The sequence below is a fragment of the Lacerta agilis genome, chromosome 5 (assembly GCF_009819535.1).
Source record: "Lacerta agilis isolate rLacAgi1 chromosome 5, rLacAgi1.pri, whole genome shotgun sequence".
Taxonomy (NCBI): domain Eukaryota; kingdom Metazoa; phylum Chordata; class Lepidosauria; order Squamata; family Lacertidae; genus Lacerta; species Lacerta agilis.
The window spans coordinates 90,479,373-90,497,065 of NC_046316.1; the positions used below are offsets into that span (position 1 = coordinate 90,479,373).

General features: G+C 45.9%; 1 protein-coding gene across 2 annotated transcripts in view; it reads right to left on the reverse strand.

The window, feature by feature from the left end:
• DVL3 (dishevelled segment polarity protein 3) overlaps positions 1 to 17,693 on the reverse strand; it is a 52,119-nt gene that overhangs the window by 20,102 nt on the left and 14,324 nt on the right. For both annotated transcript variants that reach the window (XM_033150835.1, XM_033150836.1), the window contains exon 2: positions 3,983 to 4,052. In XM_033150835.1, coding sequence (XP_033006726.1) covers positions 3,983 to 4,052 — 70 coding nt within the window. The remainder of the gene's footprint in view (positions 1 to 3,982; positions 4,053 to 17,693) is intronic.

A 17,693-nucleotide genomic window follows, 5' to 3' on the forward strand; every position in this document is an offset into this window, starting at 1 on the left:
CTGGACCCAGCAACACACACACACCCTCACCCCACCCCTAAGTCATGGGGGATATGAGAGCAGGAGGCGACAGGCACAATGCACAAAGGAAGAGGCCACTCTTCGCTCAAAGGGCCCAGCTGTCCTGCTAGGAAACAGATGGCATACAAAGCCAAAAGGCTGTGCCTAGAAATCTCGAAATTCTGTGCCCAGAATAAACTCTGCCAGTTAGGAAATCTGATTATTCTAATTGGATAATATTCAGGGGTTGCAGAATGTGGGATCTTTTGCAATGATCCCTGGAAGGAAAGGATAGTGGGGGGTGGCGTGCCAGGACCTTGCCAAGAGACAGGTGAATAAATGCAGAGATCTCACACCTGGCTATTCAAAAGTCCTACAACACTCTTTCTAGCACTGATTGTTAACAAAGTAATAGGTTTAGAGTGTTTCCCAATTTGCAGGTAAATGAGCTAGAAGCTTCATTTATTCTTCAAAATGAAGTTTTCAGGATTGTGTGCTAGAAGCCATATTTGTGGAATAATAATGACTATTCTGGGACTGAGTGCTACTAAGCATTGGTAATCTATATAATTCAGCAGGATATTCTACAGCAGGCATGTCCAGTTCCCAAGAGACTGTGATCTACTCCCAGTATAAAAAAGCAGCAGTGATCTACCCATTGTCATTGGAGATAGGAGTAGCATGCGTGGGGTGGGTGGATTACCCAGAGTTGTTGAGCTTTTTTAGGAGGGAAGTGCCCAGAGGAGTTGAGCTTTTGGGGGGAAGGATTGCACAGAGTTTCTTAGCTTTCCCCCCATAACTTTTTGTACACAGTAAGGATCCCGCGATTTGCCAGGATCAGCTGGGGATCTACCGGTAAATCACGATCTACTGGTTGGACACCCCTGTTCTACAGCTAATAGCTGTTTCTGAGGTCATCTATTTCTAAAAGGGGGCAGGTTTTGCCTCTCACCTCTCCGCTGCCCCAACCTTCCCAGCTGCTGCTCTGTCAATGTCTCCCATGGCAATAGACAGCAGCCACTGACATCTATCAGAGGGGAGGGGAAAGGGGCTGTAGTGTCAGCTGCAACTAACTTTTGGTCCGATTTTATCTATGAGACTTGATTCTCCCCTACCTTAGTTTCTGTTTCTGACTGCCCCTCAACTTTTATCCAAACAGAAACACAGCTGATGCTGTGGAAATATGGTCTCTCTCCACCCCCTCCCAAATCCCAGATAAGTGATACCTGATACCAGTGTCAGATAAGCAAGACAGGTTGTCCTCCCCATCAAATGTCTTCCTACTGCAGCCTCATTCATTTCTTGTTACAGGTCAATGAGGACTACTGGCTTCTATGAGAAAGAGAAGACGGGCCAAAATCTGTAATGGAGGGTGGAGTAGGGATGGGGGGGGCAGCAAGGAGGACAGATGTCTGCTCATAGTGTATACATATCTCCTACTCTTCCATCCTCTGGATTCCTCCTGCGTGTGGGTGGGTGGCCACCTTCCAGAAGTGGGTGACACAGTGCAACGGAAGGTGGAAGCAGTGGCTACGCATGATGTATGAACACATACATTATTATAACTGTCCCTGCATTACAGGAATAGGACTGAGCCCCAAATAAGGCCTTGCTTTAGTCCAACCATTTACAATAGCCTTTCCCAACTGGTGCCTTCCAGATGTTTTGGAATACAATTCCCATCACCACCAGCCAGCGCAGGAATTTTTGGAGCAACTGGCAATATTAATACGGCGGCAGCAGTTCTGTGACTGACTGCCCAGAGAGAGAAGCTAAGGAGGACTTTTCCCACAGTAAGGCAACCGTGCAAACTGTTGCACCCTAGAACAGGCCAGCCCAATGTGTTACCCATAAAACCAACACATTGCACCAGTCATGTGTTGCGGGCTTTCAGTGGTGAACAACCCCTTGGTTTTTCCAGCCTCGGGCAGGCACCCAAAACATGAGGTCTACTCAACCTGGTAGGGCACAACTTGTGCAGGATTTCCTTAAAATCATAGGTCTTGATATTATTCATGTCATAAAAGGGGCAACTGACGGTAAAGCATTCAGAATCCAAATCCAGCATAAGCGGCAACCTAAATCAGAGCCTCTAAGCTCACAGAGCTAACACTCCACTGGGACCTGTGATATTAGAAGACGACATCTGGCTTGCACAGCCAGTACTGGGCTAAGACATTTGCTTCCTGAAGCAAAACACACTATGGCAGCCCAGCCCAGCCCATTCTATGGCTGCTGTAAAAGCAAGCTCACATAAGATATCTGAATGTGTCTGAAAATAAATACAAAAAGAGGCTGCTAAAGACACTGCTTCATTCCACAGCAGCTGTTCTACAGCGTATCCAACAGTCAGAAATCAGTTTTGCACATTCACTCCTATCAAACCTGCTAAGCAGCCTGTGACTTTACAGGTTTTAATTTAAAATGTCTTGATTTGTTTAGCAGATTGCTAGTTTAGCATCAGACCTAACTAGGGTAGAAGTTTACATTCCACTGGCAAACACTGAAAGAGAATTTGAAGGAGCTGGGAGCTTAGCAGTGGCATGAGATCTTTCCCATTATGAAAACGTGAACTGGCCTAGTTTCAGCATTTTAATCTACGTTAGTGTTGGTTAACGAACCAGGAAAATTAGCCAGGATCCTTTCTTCTAATGGTTTATAAAATGAGGAATGATTGTCTGAACCAAGGTTTCCCAAACTTGGATCTGCAGTCGTTTTTGGACTACAGTTCCCATCATCCCTAAGCACTAGTCCTGCTAGCTAGGGATGATGGGAGTTGTAGTCCAACAACAGCTGCAAACCCAAGTTTGGGAAACACTGGTCTGAACTATGCTACACTTACATATTACCAAGGTCTTGATTAATTTTAATTCAAATTGATTGAAGCTTGTCCCCAAACACAGTAATTTGCCCTGCTTTTCTATCAGTGGCATAAAACTGAATTGTTTCGATGACTAAATACCAAAGATCCATCTACTTCCAGCAACAATCAGTTAGTTCATGAGGATGCACTGGTGTTTATCCGATATCCAGCCATGGAAGGAAAAGAAGAGGTTGTCACTTGCCAATGAGTCTCTCCCTGCTTCCTTCCTCTTTCATGCCAAGGCTGCCATCTCATGCGCCCTTGCTTCAGTTTATGTTCCACTGAACGGAAGGGGACTTACCTTTGAGTAGATATACTTAAGTAAGTTTTACACTGCTAGGTTCTTATCCACTGGGTTAAGAGTCCAAAGGAATCCAAAAATGGGTTTTATGGATTGTGTGCTCCAGAGCCTAGAATGTGATCCCCAACCCTCCTTACTCTGAGGTGGTCCACCTGGTTTCAACTGAACATGTGCAAAATTAAGGCATTCACTGGAAGGGTGTACCTAGCAAAAACCTTTTAAGGGATAAAGTGGGGGTGGGGAGAGAGATAAAAAGCCCTGGCTCCTCTCACACCAAAGTATAAGCAGGGCAAGTGGAGACAGAAAAAGGGAATTGCTTCAGTTTAGGATTACTGGGAAGACTTGCACATGCACACACCTGCTAACTCTCACATTCTTTCACCTTCCAAGTTTTAAGGCTTCCTCTCCAATGGCCTTCCTCTCCAATGGCTGAGCTGAGCTCCTAGCCCAATGTGGTATGAAGTGCTCAAACTGGCAGACCAGCCTGCCAGCTGACCGTCAAATAGACAAGCTGTGTTTGCCCTTCTTTTTCCTAGGCAAGGCAAGGCTACTGCTGCTGCTCCTTTGTGGCCAGTTGGGCAAGGTGGAATATAGCATGCTCAGTTTTAAATGGAAGAGGAGAAGGTGCTGGGTGGGTAGAGGCCAGAGAACCAAGGATGATGAGGCCACAAAGGCACAGTAAACCTGAGAATTAGGCACTGCAGTTACAAGCCCTGTAAGGAGGGGCACTTAGGCTAATTGGACTCCAATATGTCACTTGAAGCGGCTGCTTAAAGCGGCTGCCTGGAAAGAGAAACCCAGTCAAGAATCCATCTTACCCAAGACACCACGCGGCCGTTGAAACAGGGAAGCTTTGCATTGTCGTCTGAGATTTCTTCCTTCACAACGCTGCAAAAAGAAAAGAGAGAGACAGATGTCAAAGTACAGGCCAGCACATGAGGTCAAAAAATAACAGAGCTGGCAGCCTGATTCTAGGGCAAAAAACCTCAGATGAACTTGGACTGCCACGATAACAAAACCTGAGGATGTTTCTTAAGAGGCAGAGATTGGGCATGATATGTGAATGCATCTCAGTTCCACATCCTAAGCCCTACCTACCCAACCAACACAGCTCAAATCAAACCAGAAACATCTGTACTTCCTAATCTGCTTATTTCGCAGGTCATATTTGTGGATCTGTCAACTTGCAGCTAAGCTCTCTCCAATTTCTGCTTCTTATTTATGATTTCTATAAAAGGAAGTGTGTGTGTGTGTGTGTGTTTTACAGTTCATTTGTCCCTTAGAGAGCCCTGTCAAGTGAAGCAGGATTGAGATGTAGAGACGTGTCTAGGCTGCCCGGAAAACTACATGACTAAGCAAGAATCTGCATGGGAATCCTTCTTAAAAGAAAGACGGGGGGAGAACAAGGCTCTTTTGCACAATGACAGGCGAAAACATTGTTCACTTTAAAATGATAAATCAAAGTAAGCCACATTATCCTGTCAGGTCTCAATATTTCAATCGATGTTTTATTCTGAGGGAGAGAACTGATCCCCGTTCTATTGCTGGCTCCTAGACTACACACATCTTACCACAAGGGTATTTTAAGGTATGAAAGGCAGTGTATAACGTAACATATCCGGAAGACAGAAGTCAAAGGGGATATGGTGCGATGGCCCCAACCCTGTACAAAGGAAAACTGGGCTCTGTAACCTGCATAAACTATGGGGTGCCTATTGCATTGCCAAGACTAATGTTTCCTTAAAAAATAATAATAACAGAGAATCCTTAGAATGCAAGCCTACTTGGAGCAAATGATAAGAAGGAAAATCTGTAGTTGCTGGCTAAATGGAGTGAACCTATAGATCAGGGGTCATCAAAGCTTTTCAGTAGGGGGCCGGTCCACTATCTCTCAGACCTTGTGGGGGGCCGGACTATATTTTTTTGGGGGGGGGAGGGTGATGCAAGAGCGCCACAAGCCCCGGTGGCTGCTTACCTGCGTCTTGCAAGCGGCAGGGGCTGGCGGCGGCAGCGGAGGGACAATGAGCAGCGCGCAAAAGGGCTGCAGAGAGGGGCTGCTTAAAATGGGGGCAGCTCGAGCGCTGCTGCTGCTGGCACCAACAAAGCCCAGCCTCCTTCCTCCTCTAGGCAGGGCAGGGAGAAGCCAGGAGGAAGGAGGCGTGTGAGGGAGAGAGAAAGAACGCACGCTTGCTGGCGATCCACACGGCAATTCCCGGACCATCCACAGGCCGGGTCCAGAAGGCAATTGGGCCTGATCCGGTCCACAGGCCTTAGTTTGCCGAGCCATGCTATAGATGCTAAATGCAGCAACATTTGTGAACAAGAAGGGACTGTTGTCTTCTGTTCCGCAAATGTATCAATGCCTCCAGATCAGAGTGGCAGGGATTCTGGGGCACTCAGCTCTCAGAGGCCCCTTTGAGGACAGAAGGGAACAGGTGTTAGCAACATCTGGCTTTGAATTTGGCAGGCAGCAAAAGGTCTTTGGACTGGACAGGCATAACTTACAGACAAGGAGCCTGACCGTCTGCTGTTGCCTGGCCAACAGAGCGGAGCTGTCTGATTGCAGCCCCCCTTGCCCTCCTTTAGTCCTCCAGCAACTGGCCTCAGGCATCCTTGGCTGGTGAAGACGATTTAAAGGCATATGGGCTCAACCTTCCCCTGGCACACAGCAAAACAAGAGTTATTTGACAAAAGGCCTTTAAAAGCTTCAGATTAAAATCTTTAGCTGACTCTTATTTAAATCGCTTTATTTCCATCCCAGCAAAGAACATGTAGCAACATGTTTGAGCATCCTGGGGCATAAGACAAGACACAAATATGGCCTTTTCTCCTCAATTTACACAGAGTCTAAGCTCCATAAATGAAAGCAATTGTGCATGTGGGCTGAACAGAGGCTGAGATATCCCCACTGCAAAACCCTCCTGACTTATGGAAGGCCATACGTTCCTGCCAAAATGAGACAAGACTTTGAAGTCTTCACCAGATGGAACCATGCAAGAAAGTACAATCATTTGGGTCAACGCCTTGGCGGGGTGGAGGATGAAAAGAAGGCAGTCCAAAGGGTTCAGCTCAGACGCTGTGTTACTGTTAGGAGAGGCCCCATCTTTTTAAAAAGGGGAGTCAATTACTTTCATATTTGGAAATCCTATGTTCTTCAGGCAAAATACCTCTGAATGTGACATGATCAACCAAGCCCACTTCTGCTGAGATAAACGTATTCACTCCAACAAAATCCTCAGAAGCTCAGCTTTCTGAATGTTGGTAGTCTTCATGGTTGCCTAAAAGGCTGAGAAACTTGACTGAGGCACAATGTGGCTTCTACTAGTTGGGGTGGTAACTAGTCCCACCCTTCATAAATCCACTGGCTATTCTGTTCACACAAGAATCCTTGGCTTTCTGGCCCGACCTTGAGTTCTGTTAAAAAAAAAAAACCGGACTCAAGTAACTTCATGCACAAGATGAAGATAATCTGTACAGCACACAGATTATTTGAAAAATGGCCATCTATATGGAGAACCTCTCATTCATCTTCAACTTTCCCAGTGCTCCAAGGATCCATACATCAAAATGGGTTTGGAAAATGTACAAGCTGAGTTTTAAAGGCCTGTCAGTCTACAGCACTGGAGGGAAGGAGCGTTAGAAATTACGTGGGGACACAGAGTAAGTCTGGACAGGCTATTACCACCATATAACTATAGTGTTTAAAAGCAAGAAGATGAAGCCAAGGAGTAAACCCTACACAAATCCAAAGTGGAGCCCCTAAGATGGTTGAATGGTGCCTAGTAGACTGTCTCTTTCCAGTAACACCTGCAGCCAAGCTGGTGCCAAACATATTGCTTTCCTTTCCTTTGGACCAAATCAGCGAGGCCGTGTGTGTGTGTGTGTGTGTGTTGCCGTTTCGGCAGCCCAGGCTACACTCTGCCCAGGCTTGCATCCCAGGGAGGTCACTTCGGTGCTCCCAGCGCAGCGGTTTGGCTTCACCCCCAGAAGCACACTCCACTGTATCTCGAGGTAGACAGGTGCCAACAACAACTGGTTCCTACTGAGCCAAATTCAAGGTTCTTGTATTAATTAACAACTTGGGTTCAAGGATACCTTAGGGACTGATGGGTGCCTTATATCCCTGCCCAATCACAGAGCTCTTGAGAGGAGTTACTGTGAGTAGTCTTACATGACTCAGATCCACCAGGAGTGTTCAATATTGTGGGCTCAATTCAGTGTCACTCAGTCCCAGCTGAGATCAGACAGGCCCCTTTCAGGCACTTGGTGAAGACATGTTTGTTTCGGCAGGCATGTTAAGTATGTTTTCTCATTTTATGGTTAACTTTGGAGCTGCACTCCTCTTGCATGCCTCCTGTATGCACTTAGGAACTGGGATAATAAGATGAAGTCAGGAACTCCTGGTACTTCTTCCAGTTGTGGAACTCCTCTGCAGGCAGGATTTTTCTGCTCATTTCAAAACATGGACAGAAAATTGCAGGAGGCAAATAGGGTTTTCCATCCTAATTAACTCTGCCCCACCCAGACGACGCCTTCTGTCCCTACTTTATACATCAAAGAAACCTGCTCCTTGAGGCCCTGAAGGCTCAGATGCACTCATTTAATCTGAATGGAGTCTTTTAAAGTGACACCATTTCCCACATCTTCTGCACCAACCAATCAGCTAGCTGTGTCTTACAGAGATGCAGGCAGAAGAGATTCAAAGAGCTTCAGAAGGCTCTGTGCCAAGAAACTGAACTGCAAGACAGTGGGCAACCCCTTACTCACAAAACCAGGAGTGCAATCTGCAGAGCACCAAGGGACCACTGTGACACAGGATCATAACTCTAGGTGAAAGAGGCTTATGGATGCCTAGGTTTTTTAAATCTATGCATAACCTTTATCACCTGTATGCAGGCCCTTTTGTGGGTTCAAGGTCAAAGGGCCATAGCTCAGTGGTACAGCACCTGCTATGCATGCAGAACATCTCAGGTGCAATCGCCAGCATCCCCAGGTAGGGCTGGGATGACTCCCTGCCTGACACCCCTGGAGGGCTGCTGCCAGTCAGTAAAGTTAATACTGAATGAGACAGATCAACAGTCTAACTCAATATACATTTTGGTGGCAGGCACTGTGTTAACAGAGTCAGAACAGAACCTGTTGAAGAAGCTGGCAATCCAAGGATTGTCATTTTCATTTGCAGGGGGATCTAGTCCTCATGGATGAGGGAAAATGGAATAAAAACATGTGGGTTGTATCCATCGAACTGCAGTGAATTAACTGCTTAATTTTTAGTTCCATTATGCTGAACATGTTGCTTCTACATTAACTGCAATTCATGGAAGCAATGCAGGTGCTCAGGTTTTTTCGTTTCTTTCTCCCACACACTTGGATCACATGCACCCAGACTCAGATCACCCTCACTGTGTTCAATGGGATCTACTTGAAGGTTAAGTATACATATGGCTTTACATTTTTCAAGAGAGATGTCTCAATGCTGGAAGCCCTTCCCATCTGTCATGAGTCCCCTGGAAGAGTGGTCAAACCCCAAGGAAAAGTGGGAGTTAGACCTGGAGGAGAGTCCCAGGGGGGTCAGGGTAACAGATTCTGACCCCCCAAAAGATGTCTGATCCCAGGGAGGGTCCCAGGAGGTTGGGGAGGGTGGAGACCCATCCCCCAAAGTAGGTTCAGGAAAATTCTGAGAAGTACTTCCCATCACCTGCCTTCCAGATATGCCTCTCTCAACTTCTCCAGTCAAGGAACCATCTTGTTACACAGGAGCCCCCCCCCCTTTAATGGAGGGAGCTGGGAGTAAATCTGATGCCAAGGCTGGCATCCACTCCACTTCTGACACCTAGGACACACAGGCTGCAGTGCGCACAAACCTTGCCTAGGCAGCATACTAGAAGGGACTCCAGGCGCTTGTTGAACCAAAAGCTGTGTCCATCCCACCCTGAATGTTGTTAGCTATTAGAAATTATTACTGATTATATTTCAAGAGCAGTGCCCATAGTAAGACAGGCAACTTAACACACACCAGGATTACCAAACCTGTGTTTGTCATAAGCGGTTTCTCACTAGGAACGCCATCCCAATGTGCAACGGTAAAATTTCACGGGAACGGCAAATTGCACAAGATGAATTTGCTACTTTGACTGAATCTAGCAATATGTCCTCTGTTCATATAACACTATCTAGATCACTGTCAATGCAAGTCACTTGCTGCTGAGCTGTCAACTACAAAAGTCTGTTATTTTGTTTGCTGTATCCTAGCTTGGCAGCAAGTCCACAGAAATGGCTAACCTTCAAATATTCTTACTTGTCTGCACACACACCTAACTATATTAATTACTTGTAGCCTGTAAGAAAAAACAAATAATGGGGAGAACAACCTTTTGTAAAGCTTGACTGCCTAGAAGTGTGTTTTACTCACTCCAGGCAAGCGGGTGAGCAGCTACTTACAAGCCTGCCAAACCCACACCGAAAACTGAAATTGCTCTGAGGATAATAAGAGGCTACAATGACCATTAGGGAACACATTAGTGACATGTTTTCTACTTCTGTATGTAGTAATTAAGATAGTTAAAATGTTGTGACTAGACATGATTATATTGTGGCTGCAATAAGCCCTTTGCCACCCTCTCTATCTTACCCCACAAACATGGCTGCAAAGTGAACTCTTGTTCAAATCCAGCCCCAGAAAATGGCCTGAAGGTGATTGCTCTCGTTCCATCACAGATGCTAAGCAGATCTGAAACTGGCCAATATCAGAGTGGGAGAACGGGAGTTCACCACTTTTACACTGAGATCCATAAAGGGAAAAAGGGCAATGCAGGAATGCAACAAATCTGTGGGTGGGTGTTGGTGGTTTAACTAAGCCCTGAACACACTCAGTTTCCTTCCATGTAAATGCTGACAGATTCTAGAATAGCTCTGACTGGCCGGCTAAACCAGATGAGGGGAAACCCTCAGTGAATTAGGGACTTCCCCTGCATGCAAAGACAGGCTCTGATGGATTGAACAGATGAGACCAGTAGTGGGTCTAACGGTCAAGAAGGGGGTTTCTACACGTGGTCTAGAGGGATATGAGGGGCAGATGGGGCTTGTGTACCTAGGAGAAGGAAAACTTTGATCCTAAACCTCTGCTGCCTTGCAGGATCACTTCGGGAGAAGAAAAGTCGAAAGTGTAAACCCCTACACAAAACCAGAGTCCCTAAGACGGTGGGGTGGCGCCTTGTACGCCTCCTTCTGTGGACGCCTGCAGCCAAGCTGGTGCCTAAGGTATTGGTCTGCTTTCCTTTGGATCACACCAGCGAGGCCGAGAGAGGGGTCTTGTCATCTGGGCAGCCCAGGATTTACATACACACTGCCCAGGCCTGCACCCTGGGTAAGTCACTTCAGTGCGGCTAACACAGGTTTGATTTCACCACTGGAGGTGTACTCCATTGTCTCTTGAGACAGACGTATGCCAACAAAGTTCAGTTAATTCCCAGGAGATGGTGTAGTAAAAGGGATTTCAGACTGTCACATGCAAGTTTGTCTGGCCAGAATGCGGGGGGGGGGGGTGGAGAGGAGAGGGTAGTAGCCGTGCTCCGAGGGCTTAGCAGGTATCAAGGCAGAACCAACCCTCAAGTAGGCAGCTAAATAGAGCACCCCTGCACCCCTCTATTTGCTTTGCGCCCCTTTAGCCCCAGCCTTAGAAAAAGGGTTGACAAGTTGGGCCTGGCTCTGGTTTAACAGCAGGCAAATGCTCTTGCCAAAAAGGAACTGAGGCTGTGGAATGTGCTTTGTGAGCAAAACTGCTCATTCCTGGAAAAGCCTCAACTCAGCAGGAGGGCAGGAAGGGCCAAGGGAGGAGAGAGAAAAGAGAAAAGAACAGAGTTGAGCTTCTTCAACCCCACACCTAGAAGAATTATCTCAAAAAGCTTGCTTATTTCCATTGTTCCTTCAGAGCGCAAAACTCACTTTCTTCATGCAAAATGGCACAGACAATAATTCCTTTAATGTGGCAGCCCCTGCGTCCTGGAATTCCCTATCCACTAGCACCAGGCAGACGACTTCAAAACACTGTGACGCCTGCTGAAACTTTTCCGATTCAGTGGGCATATCCAGACACATGATTTAGTCATGTCTCTTTTAACATTTGTTTTGCTATGTTTATTGTATTTAAATGTTCCAAACATGATTTTACAGTATTTTCAATGGTAATCTTCTATCACAGATTTAGGAGGAATGGTAGGATATGAATTTAACAAATAAAACAAAACCAATGGTAGAGCATGAGACTCTTAATCTCAGGGTCATGGGTTTGAGCCCCACATTGGAGATAAGGTTCCTGCATTACAGGGGGTTGGACTAGATGGGTGACCATTGTGGTCCCTTCCAACTCTACAATTCTATGATTCTAGCAGGTATCAACTTGCCACTAAGATGTAGGCTGGCCTTGGCTATCCGCTGCGACCAGCTTCAAAGCCACATTCCTGGATCTTGCCAAGTGTTCTTGTGAAGCGACATCAAGAGTTTTCAGCTCCAGCCTAAGAATTCCACTCCAGATCCCTCTTGACCATTCAGCTACAGCTTTGTTTCCTCTTTGTCTTACAAAGTCATTTATTTCACTGGTCAATGAGTAACAGCTGTGGCAGACTGCACCATCCTTGCCTCCATCAACAGAAACAACAAACTGCAATGACATCCACACCAGTTTCCCCCAGAAAGCTGCTAGAGCTGTGTGCCACATCATGTGATCCTTGAACTATTCCCCACTCCCCTTTAGCTCCCATCACACTCCTGTCACGGGACCAGGCCACAGAACATCAAAAGCTTGTGCACTGGTCATCTTGGTTACAGGGTGCCAACAGAATGACAAAACAGAAAAATCAGGTCCATATACTGTATATGTAACTCACAGAGACATTTGTCCCAACCCTTCAAGGGAGATCTCCCTTTGCAGCCTATGAGGATATGCATGGAAATGTACACTGTACTACACATCTGGCTTGATGGGTGTCCCTGATCCATTCAAAGAGATGCATGTTCCTACCTAGGCCAACCACCATATGCAATATAAAGCACAATTCAAGCTAATGCAGGGCTGTTATGCTGAAATGTATATTATTACTTCAAATGAATTTAAACAGCTCTGCTATTATGCTAACCTATGCAAATATAATTGATTTTATAACTGATGATTTTTAATACAAGGCAGCTGGTTAAAAGTATTCTAGCCAGTTGCCAACCAATGGCACTTGAGAGACTGCTGTGGTGTTGCTACTCACAGGCACATGGTTATCAAACCTGAAGGTGAAAGGTTCCATCAACTGAACGTGACATCTTCTGTATCAAACCTCATCTCTCAAGTTGTTAGGCACCTACTAAATCTCAATTCTTTCAGGACAGGGCAAGCAATCAATGACACAGGCATGCCCCTGTACAGAACCGCTAGTATCCACTTCTAAATGGATCTTCTAAGCCAACTATCAAGCAACAAAAAGAAGCAACAGGTAGGAGGAGCCAATGAGGCAAAGAAGCTCATTGGACAGATGGATGGTCATTTGTCAAGTAAGATCTAGTTGAGATTCCTGCATTGCAGGGGGCTGCACTAGATGACCCTCAGGGTCTCTTCCAACTCTACGATTCTATGAGTCAATGAAATCCTCCTCTGAAGAACAAGGTATGTTTCAGCAAAGAAACAAAGGCAAGCTAAAATAGGACAGAGAAGTTTCCCGGCACAGGCAATATGGCCTTCTGGCAGCTACCCTCCTTCTGCAACGGGATTTTTATTGCGTGGCACTGTGGCCCATCAAGCTCATCCCAAAGCCTGCAAGGACCACATAAGCCCTCTCCCTGCTACAACTAGAAAAGTGACAACAGCTACAGGCTAAAAATTGCCCTGAAATTCCACATAACATATATTAAATTTTCTCCTTTTCTTAGGGGCTACCTCTCTACTTGAACTGGGGCTTCACTGAAGCCTGAAGTGCAACTGGCAGAAGGTGCTGCTCTGTTGACCAGACCAGGACAGAAGGATCCTAGCATTCTGGCCCAATCTGAATGCTTTATCCTGCCTGCTAATAACAGAGGGTCATGTTGCATACGGCCATTCCCTTCTGCTCCTGAACAGGGCTCTGAGGACTGAGTACACACACAGCGTCATTATCTCGCTCCATACTACATCTCATCCAACTTCACAGTCAGAGACTCCCAGCTCTTGTTCTGACACACACACACACACACACCCTCAAGAAATAGGGTGTTGCCCTTCTTCCTCTCCAAAATATTGAACTGGCTAGAAGCTGAAATCAACCCCGAATGATAGAAATGCAAGCTGACAAAAGCATAGCATACACAGCTTTCGCTTGGACTCTTCCTTCCCTCTAAGTATTTTTTTGGACAAGAAGTTGGCCACATTTCAGCTTTCAAAAGGGTAGGTGCTTCTTACAAAGTCAATAAGCAGCAGCTAGTTTGGAGGCTCCCAACCTCACAGGACAGCATAGTGCCAGATCAAGAATGTGAAATGAATTTGCAGGCGTCTCAAAATAGTAACTGCAGCTCGAGAGTAAAAACTGACAAGTTATGAGTGAAAACTCTTTTGCCAAATGTGCGTGCCCCGGTGTGCTACATTGCTTGGGGCTTTGCCACTCCAAATATAGGCCCCACACATGACATTCAAATTTCATTGCCGAGTGCAGTGGGGATGAAGCTTGCCTATGAAGTGGGTAGGACCCACCAGAGCTACACAGAATATTTAATTTTTAGGCAGACCCACTTACTTTTGATGTCGAGCCCCATCTACACTGCTCAAAGGGGACCTACAGCAGCAAAGGCTAGGATAAAATGTCAGAAGTAAATTCTGAGAAGCTAGTTATCATCGCACACCCCTCCCCTGCCCAGCCACTTAGCTCCCTGGGCTGGGGCGTGTGGCTTAAGACAACTGGCAATTAGTCTTAAGACCTCAAGCCAAGCTCTTGCAATTGCCAAAGTGACTTGCTGCTCACAAGCAGCCAGTGGGGTTTTTCCATATGTTGCTACAGCTCCATCACACATCTGGACTCAATTTAAGGGGGAAAGCTGTGGCTTAATGCAAGGCCAACATGTTGCTTCTCTGCTAAGGCTTGTACAGATCGTTGTCAAAAGGGCAATGCACTCATCCTATCTCCTGTATACATGAAGTAATGGAAGTTAATATCTAGGCTCTTATGTATATGGACTTGTAGAACCATGATCTATGAAAAAACTAAAATTTCACACACATCAAGAGAAACTTGCCTTCTGCTTGTTAATTAATTACAATGCCTCCCTTTTGTTCAGCAGTTGGTACTGAGCCTACACACATTTGGGGCACTGCAGGCGTGCTGCCATCATGTGGACAGTGTGGCAGTAGAGCTGCCAGGGGGCACAACAACAGGGGCACCAAGTGAGGGACCCCCCCAATTCACTCTTAATTGCAGGAGTGAGTAATGACTGTGGGGGTTTAAAGAGAACATATGATATGCCAACTACAGGGTTTTGAAGGAAGCAGATGAGTAAATTCAGGAAAACAAATCTGAAAAGAACATTTGGCCAGAAATTGACATGGTAGAGAGTAAAGTGCTCCGTCCTACAGATACCTAAAAATGAAGGCAAGTCCAGGCTCCATTGAACGCTTTAGAGATGGGCAAATAGCACTACCTGGAGTAGCATCATCCCAAGCAACAGAAGTGAGTGGAAGTTGGCAGAAACTGGTAAATGTGGGAATGCTTTAGCATGCAGACAGTGCTCTGTGCATATGGGGTCACTCTGCATGCTTACCCTAAAAGACAATTTGCAAACAGAGCCAGAGGCCAAGTAGCCAGACCATGCTTCTCACAACTAGATGATCTGGTACACAGGACTTGCAAGCAGCTAGCAAGATCCGAGGGCCATGGAAAGTCAGACATGGAAGACTGTGGGAGTTAAGGGTTGGAATCTAAGGGGTGTCACCTAGCCTAGGCAAGCATTTCCCTTGCTTGTGGGAGAAGATGCTGCTATCAGAGGTAAGCAACAGGCAGGATGAGTCAGTTGACACACAATGACAAACACTCAATTCAACATGCTTTTTCTGCCCCCACCCCAGTCCAACTGATGATCTCACCCAGCACAAAGGAAGCACCGTGCGCTGCATCATTTTGCGCATTGTCAGCTATTTCCTTAATTACGAGGGAATTAGGCCGTGAACAGAAATGGGGCAGCTCAGAAGCTGCCTTGAATCACAGGGTCCATTGTGCGGAAGACACAGCAGACATATTGTTGGCTGAGGAGAGAACAGTTTGATGCTGCACAGCTGCAGGACTTTAGTCTTTGGTCAGCAATCGCCCAGGCACCGGAAATATTCTGAGGAAAAAGCTGGAGTACTGTAATAGTTTTAAGGAAAAGGAAACCTTTGGTAAGATATGTTGAGGAAGAGAGGTGGCAGAGGAAAGACTTGCCAGAAAGGAGTACATCCATGTACAAGTTTGATTAGAAAACTCAAAAGGATGGATTCACAACCCAAACCATGGTTTGAACATCCAATAGGTCAGAGATGCTTGCATGCTTTCTTTCTCCATCAGTTCAGCACTCAAGGCAATTGCCCTAACTACTGTTTGTCAACTCAGACATCACACCAACCCATAGTTTACAGGAAGACTTTAAACCATGCTTCCTAGTTTCGGTTTGTTGGCCAATCGCAAGGCTTATCAACTGAGACACCTTTCCAAATGGCTGTTAAACTCAACTGTTTCAACAGAGCCTTATTATGAGAAAATTCCAAGCCTTGTGTATTATACTTCAATAAAGCTCTTTGACAGAACGATGCTGACAGAGAAGCCCTCTCAGCAGTGAACAACAGAGGCCCTCAAAGAGGTGCCGGATGTGTCCTTCTGGGAAGCTGAAATTTACTCTACATTTGCAGCAGGTGTTCGCATCCTAAATGGCAACCAGATCTGAACAAAGTCCTAAGAAATAAATCTTAAAAGATACATCAGCAGATCAAACAAATTACTGCTATAGCTTCATTGTTAGCCTAAGACAGGCGAGTTCGGGCTAAACCAGAAAACCACGCAAGTCCTCTTCTCCAAGTAGCCAGAGGGGGAGGATGACTCACTGTTTTAACAAGACCTGACCTGGCACGGGGTCTTCTGGCAGTTCTTCATAGGTTAAGATGCTGCCAACTGTGCAGATCTGGTCTAGATGGTTCCCTCAAAAACCACCAAAATGTACAGAATCTGAGGCCATTCTTTTCAGAAACGGAAAATGCCCTGCATCAGTAAAACACAGTGAAGCACTGTGCTCCTCAAGTTAAATGTGAATGTCCGTTATTCAGGGAACAGCCATTACATTGCATCACAGAGACCTCTAAGCGACTTTGCAGCTCACTCGTTTTTTAACCTGGTGTTAAGTGTTGCACTGAAACAGCATTAAAAAAAACATTAAAACAACCTTCCACTACGCTCTTCCATAAGAGCTTTACAAGTGTTGCACAGTCCATGCATTTAAATAATAATAAAAGCAGTAATGGCAACCAACTATCTACCAGTTTACATAAACCTATCTAAAGAAGAAGAAGAAGAAGAAGAAGAAGAAGAAGAAGAAGAAGAAGAAGAAGAAGAAGAAGAAGAAGAGGAAGAAGAAGAAGAAGAAGTTTGGATTTGATATCCCGCTTTATCACTACCCGAAGGAGTCTCAAAGCAGCTAACATTCTCCTTTCCCTTCCTCCCCCACAACAAACACTCTGTGAGGTGAGTGGGGCTGAGAGACTTCAGAGAAGTGTGACTAGCCCAAGGTCACCCAGCAGCTGCATGTGGAGGAGCGGAGACGCGAACCCGGTTCACCAGATTACGAGACTACCACTCTTAACCACTACACCACAAGAGGTGTGTTATAAGCCTATGGTGCTGAAATAGGTATGAAAAGAAGAACGAGTGGAACTCTAGGAAGTGTACTACAAAATGGTCCAGGGAAACTTGGGGAGTGTCTTTTTTTATTTGGAATGGCTGCACAAATTTCCCAAATAAAACTATAGGCTTCCTTTCCCCCAAGTAAAGGTGGGTGAATTCTTTCAGGTATTACTTGCCATCAAGTCCCACAGGGCGGGGGTGGGGATCAGTAGTTATTTACACAGTGCCAAAGTCCACCCCATTTCATAAGCAAAACAGCAGGTCCTTGCTCCAAGGAAGCTACACGCTATTTTTGTTGGGGGCGGGGGTTGAGACAACAGAGGGGAGAGGCAAGGGTAACAATGGACAAATGTGCACATACTCAGGCTTAAATTCAGTTGTAGGGCAAAATGGTTTTAGGGAGAAAGTGGAGTTTTTGGAATATTTTGAAAGGAGAGAGAAAAAAAACATGTTATCACATCGTTCTGCACCAAAAGAACAGGCAAAATGCGCCTCAGTAGACAATAGACAAACCAAGGTAATTCAAGGGCAGAACATTCCCGGCTCTTTTAAGAAGCCAGACGACAATATCTGGGTGGAGCCAGCAAGTCAGTGCCTGGAGCTCAGAAGCAAGGCAGCCCTGCCACTCAACCAGGTGAGCAACAATGGAAATTAATAA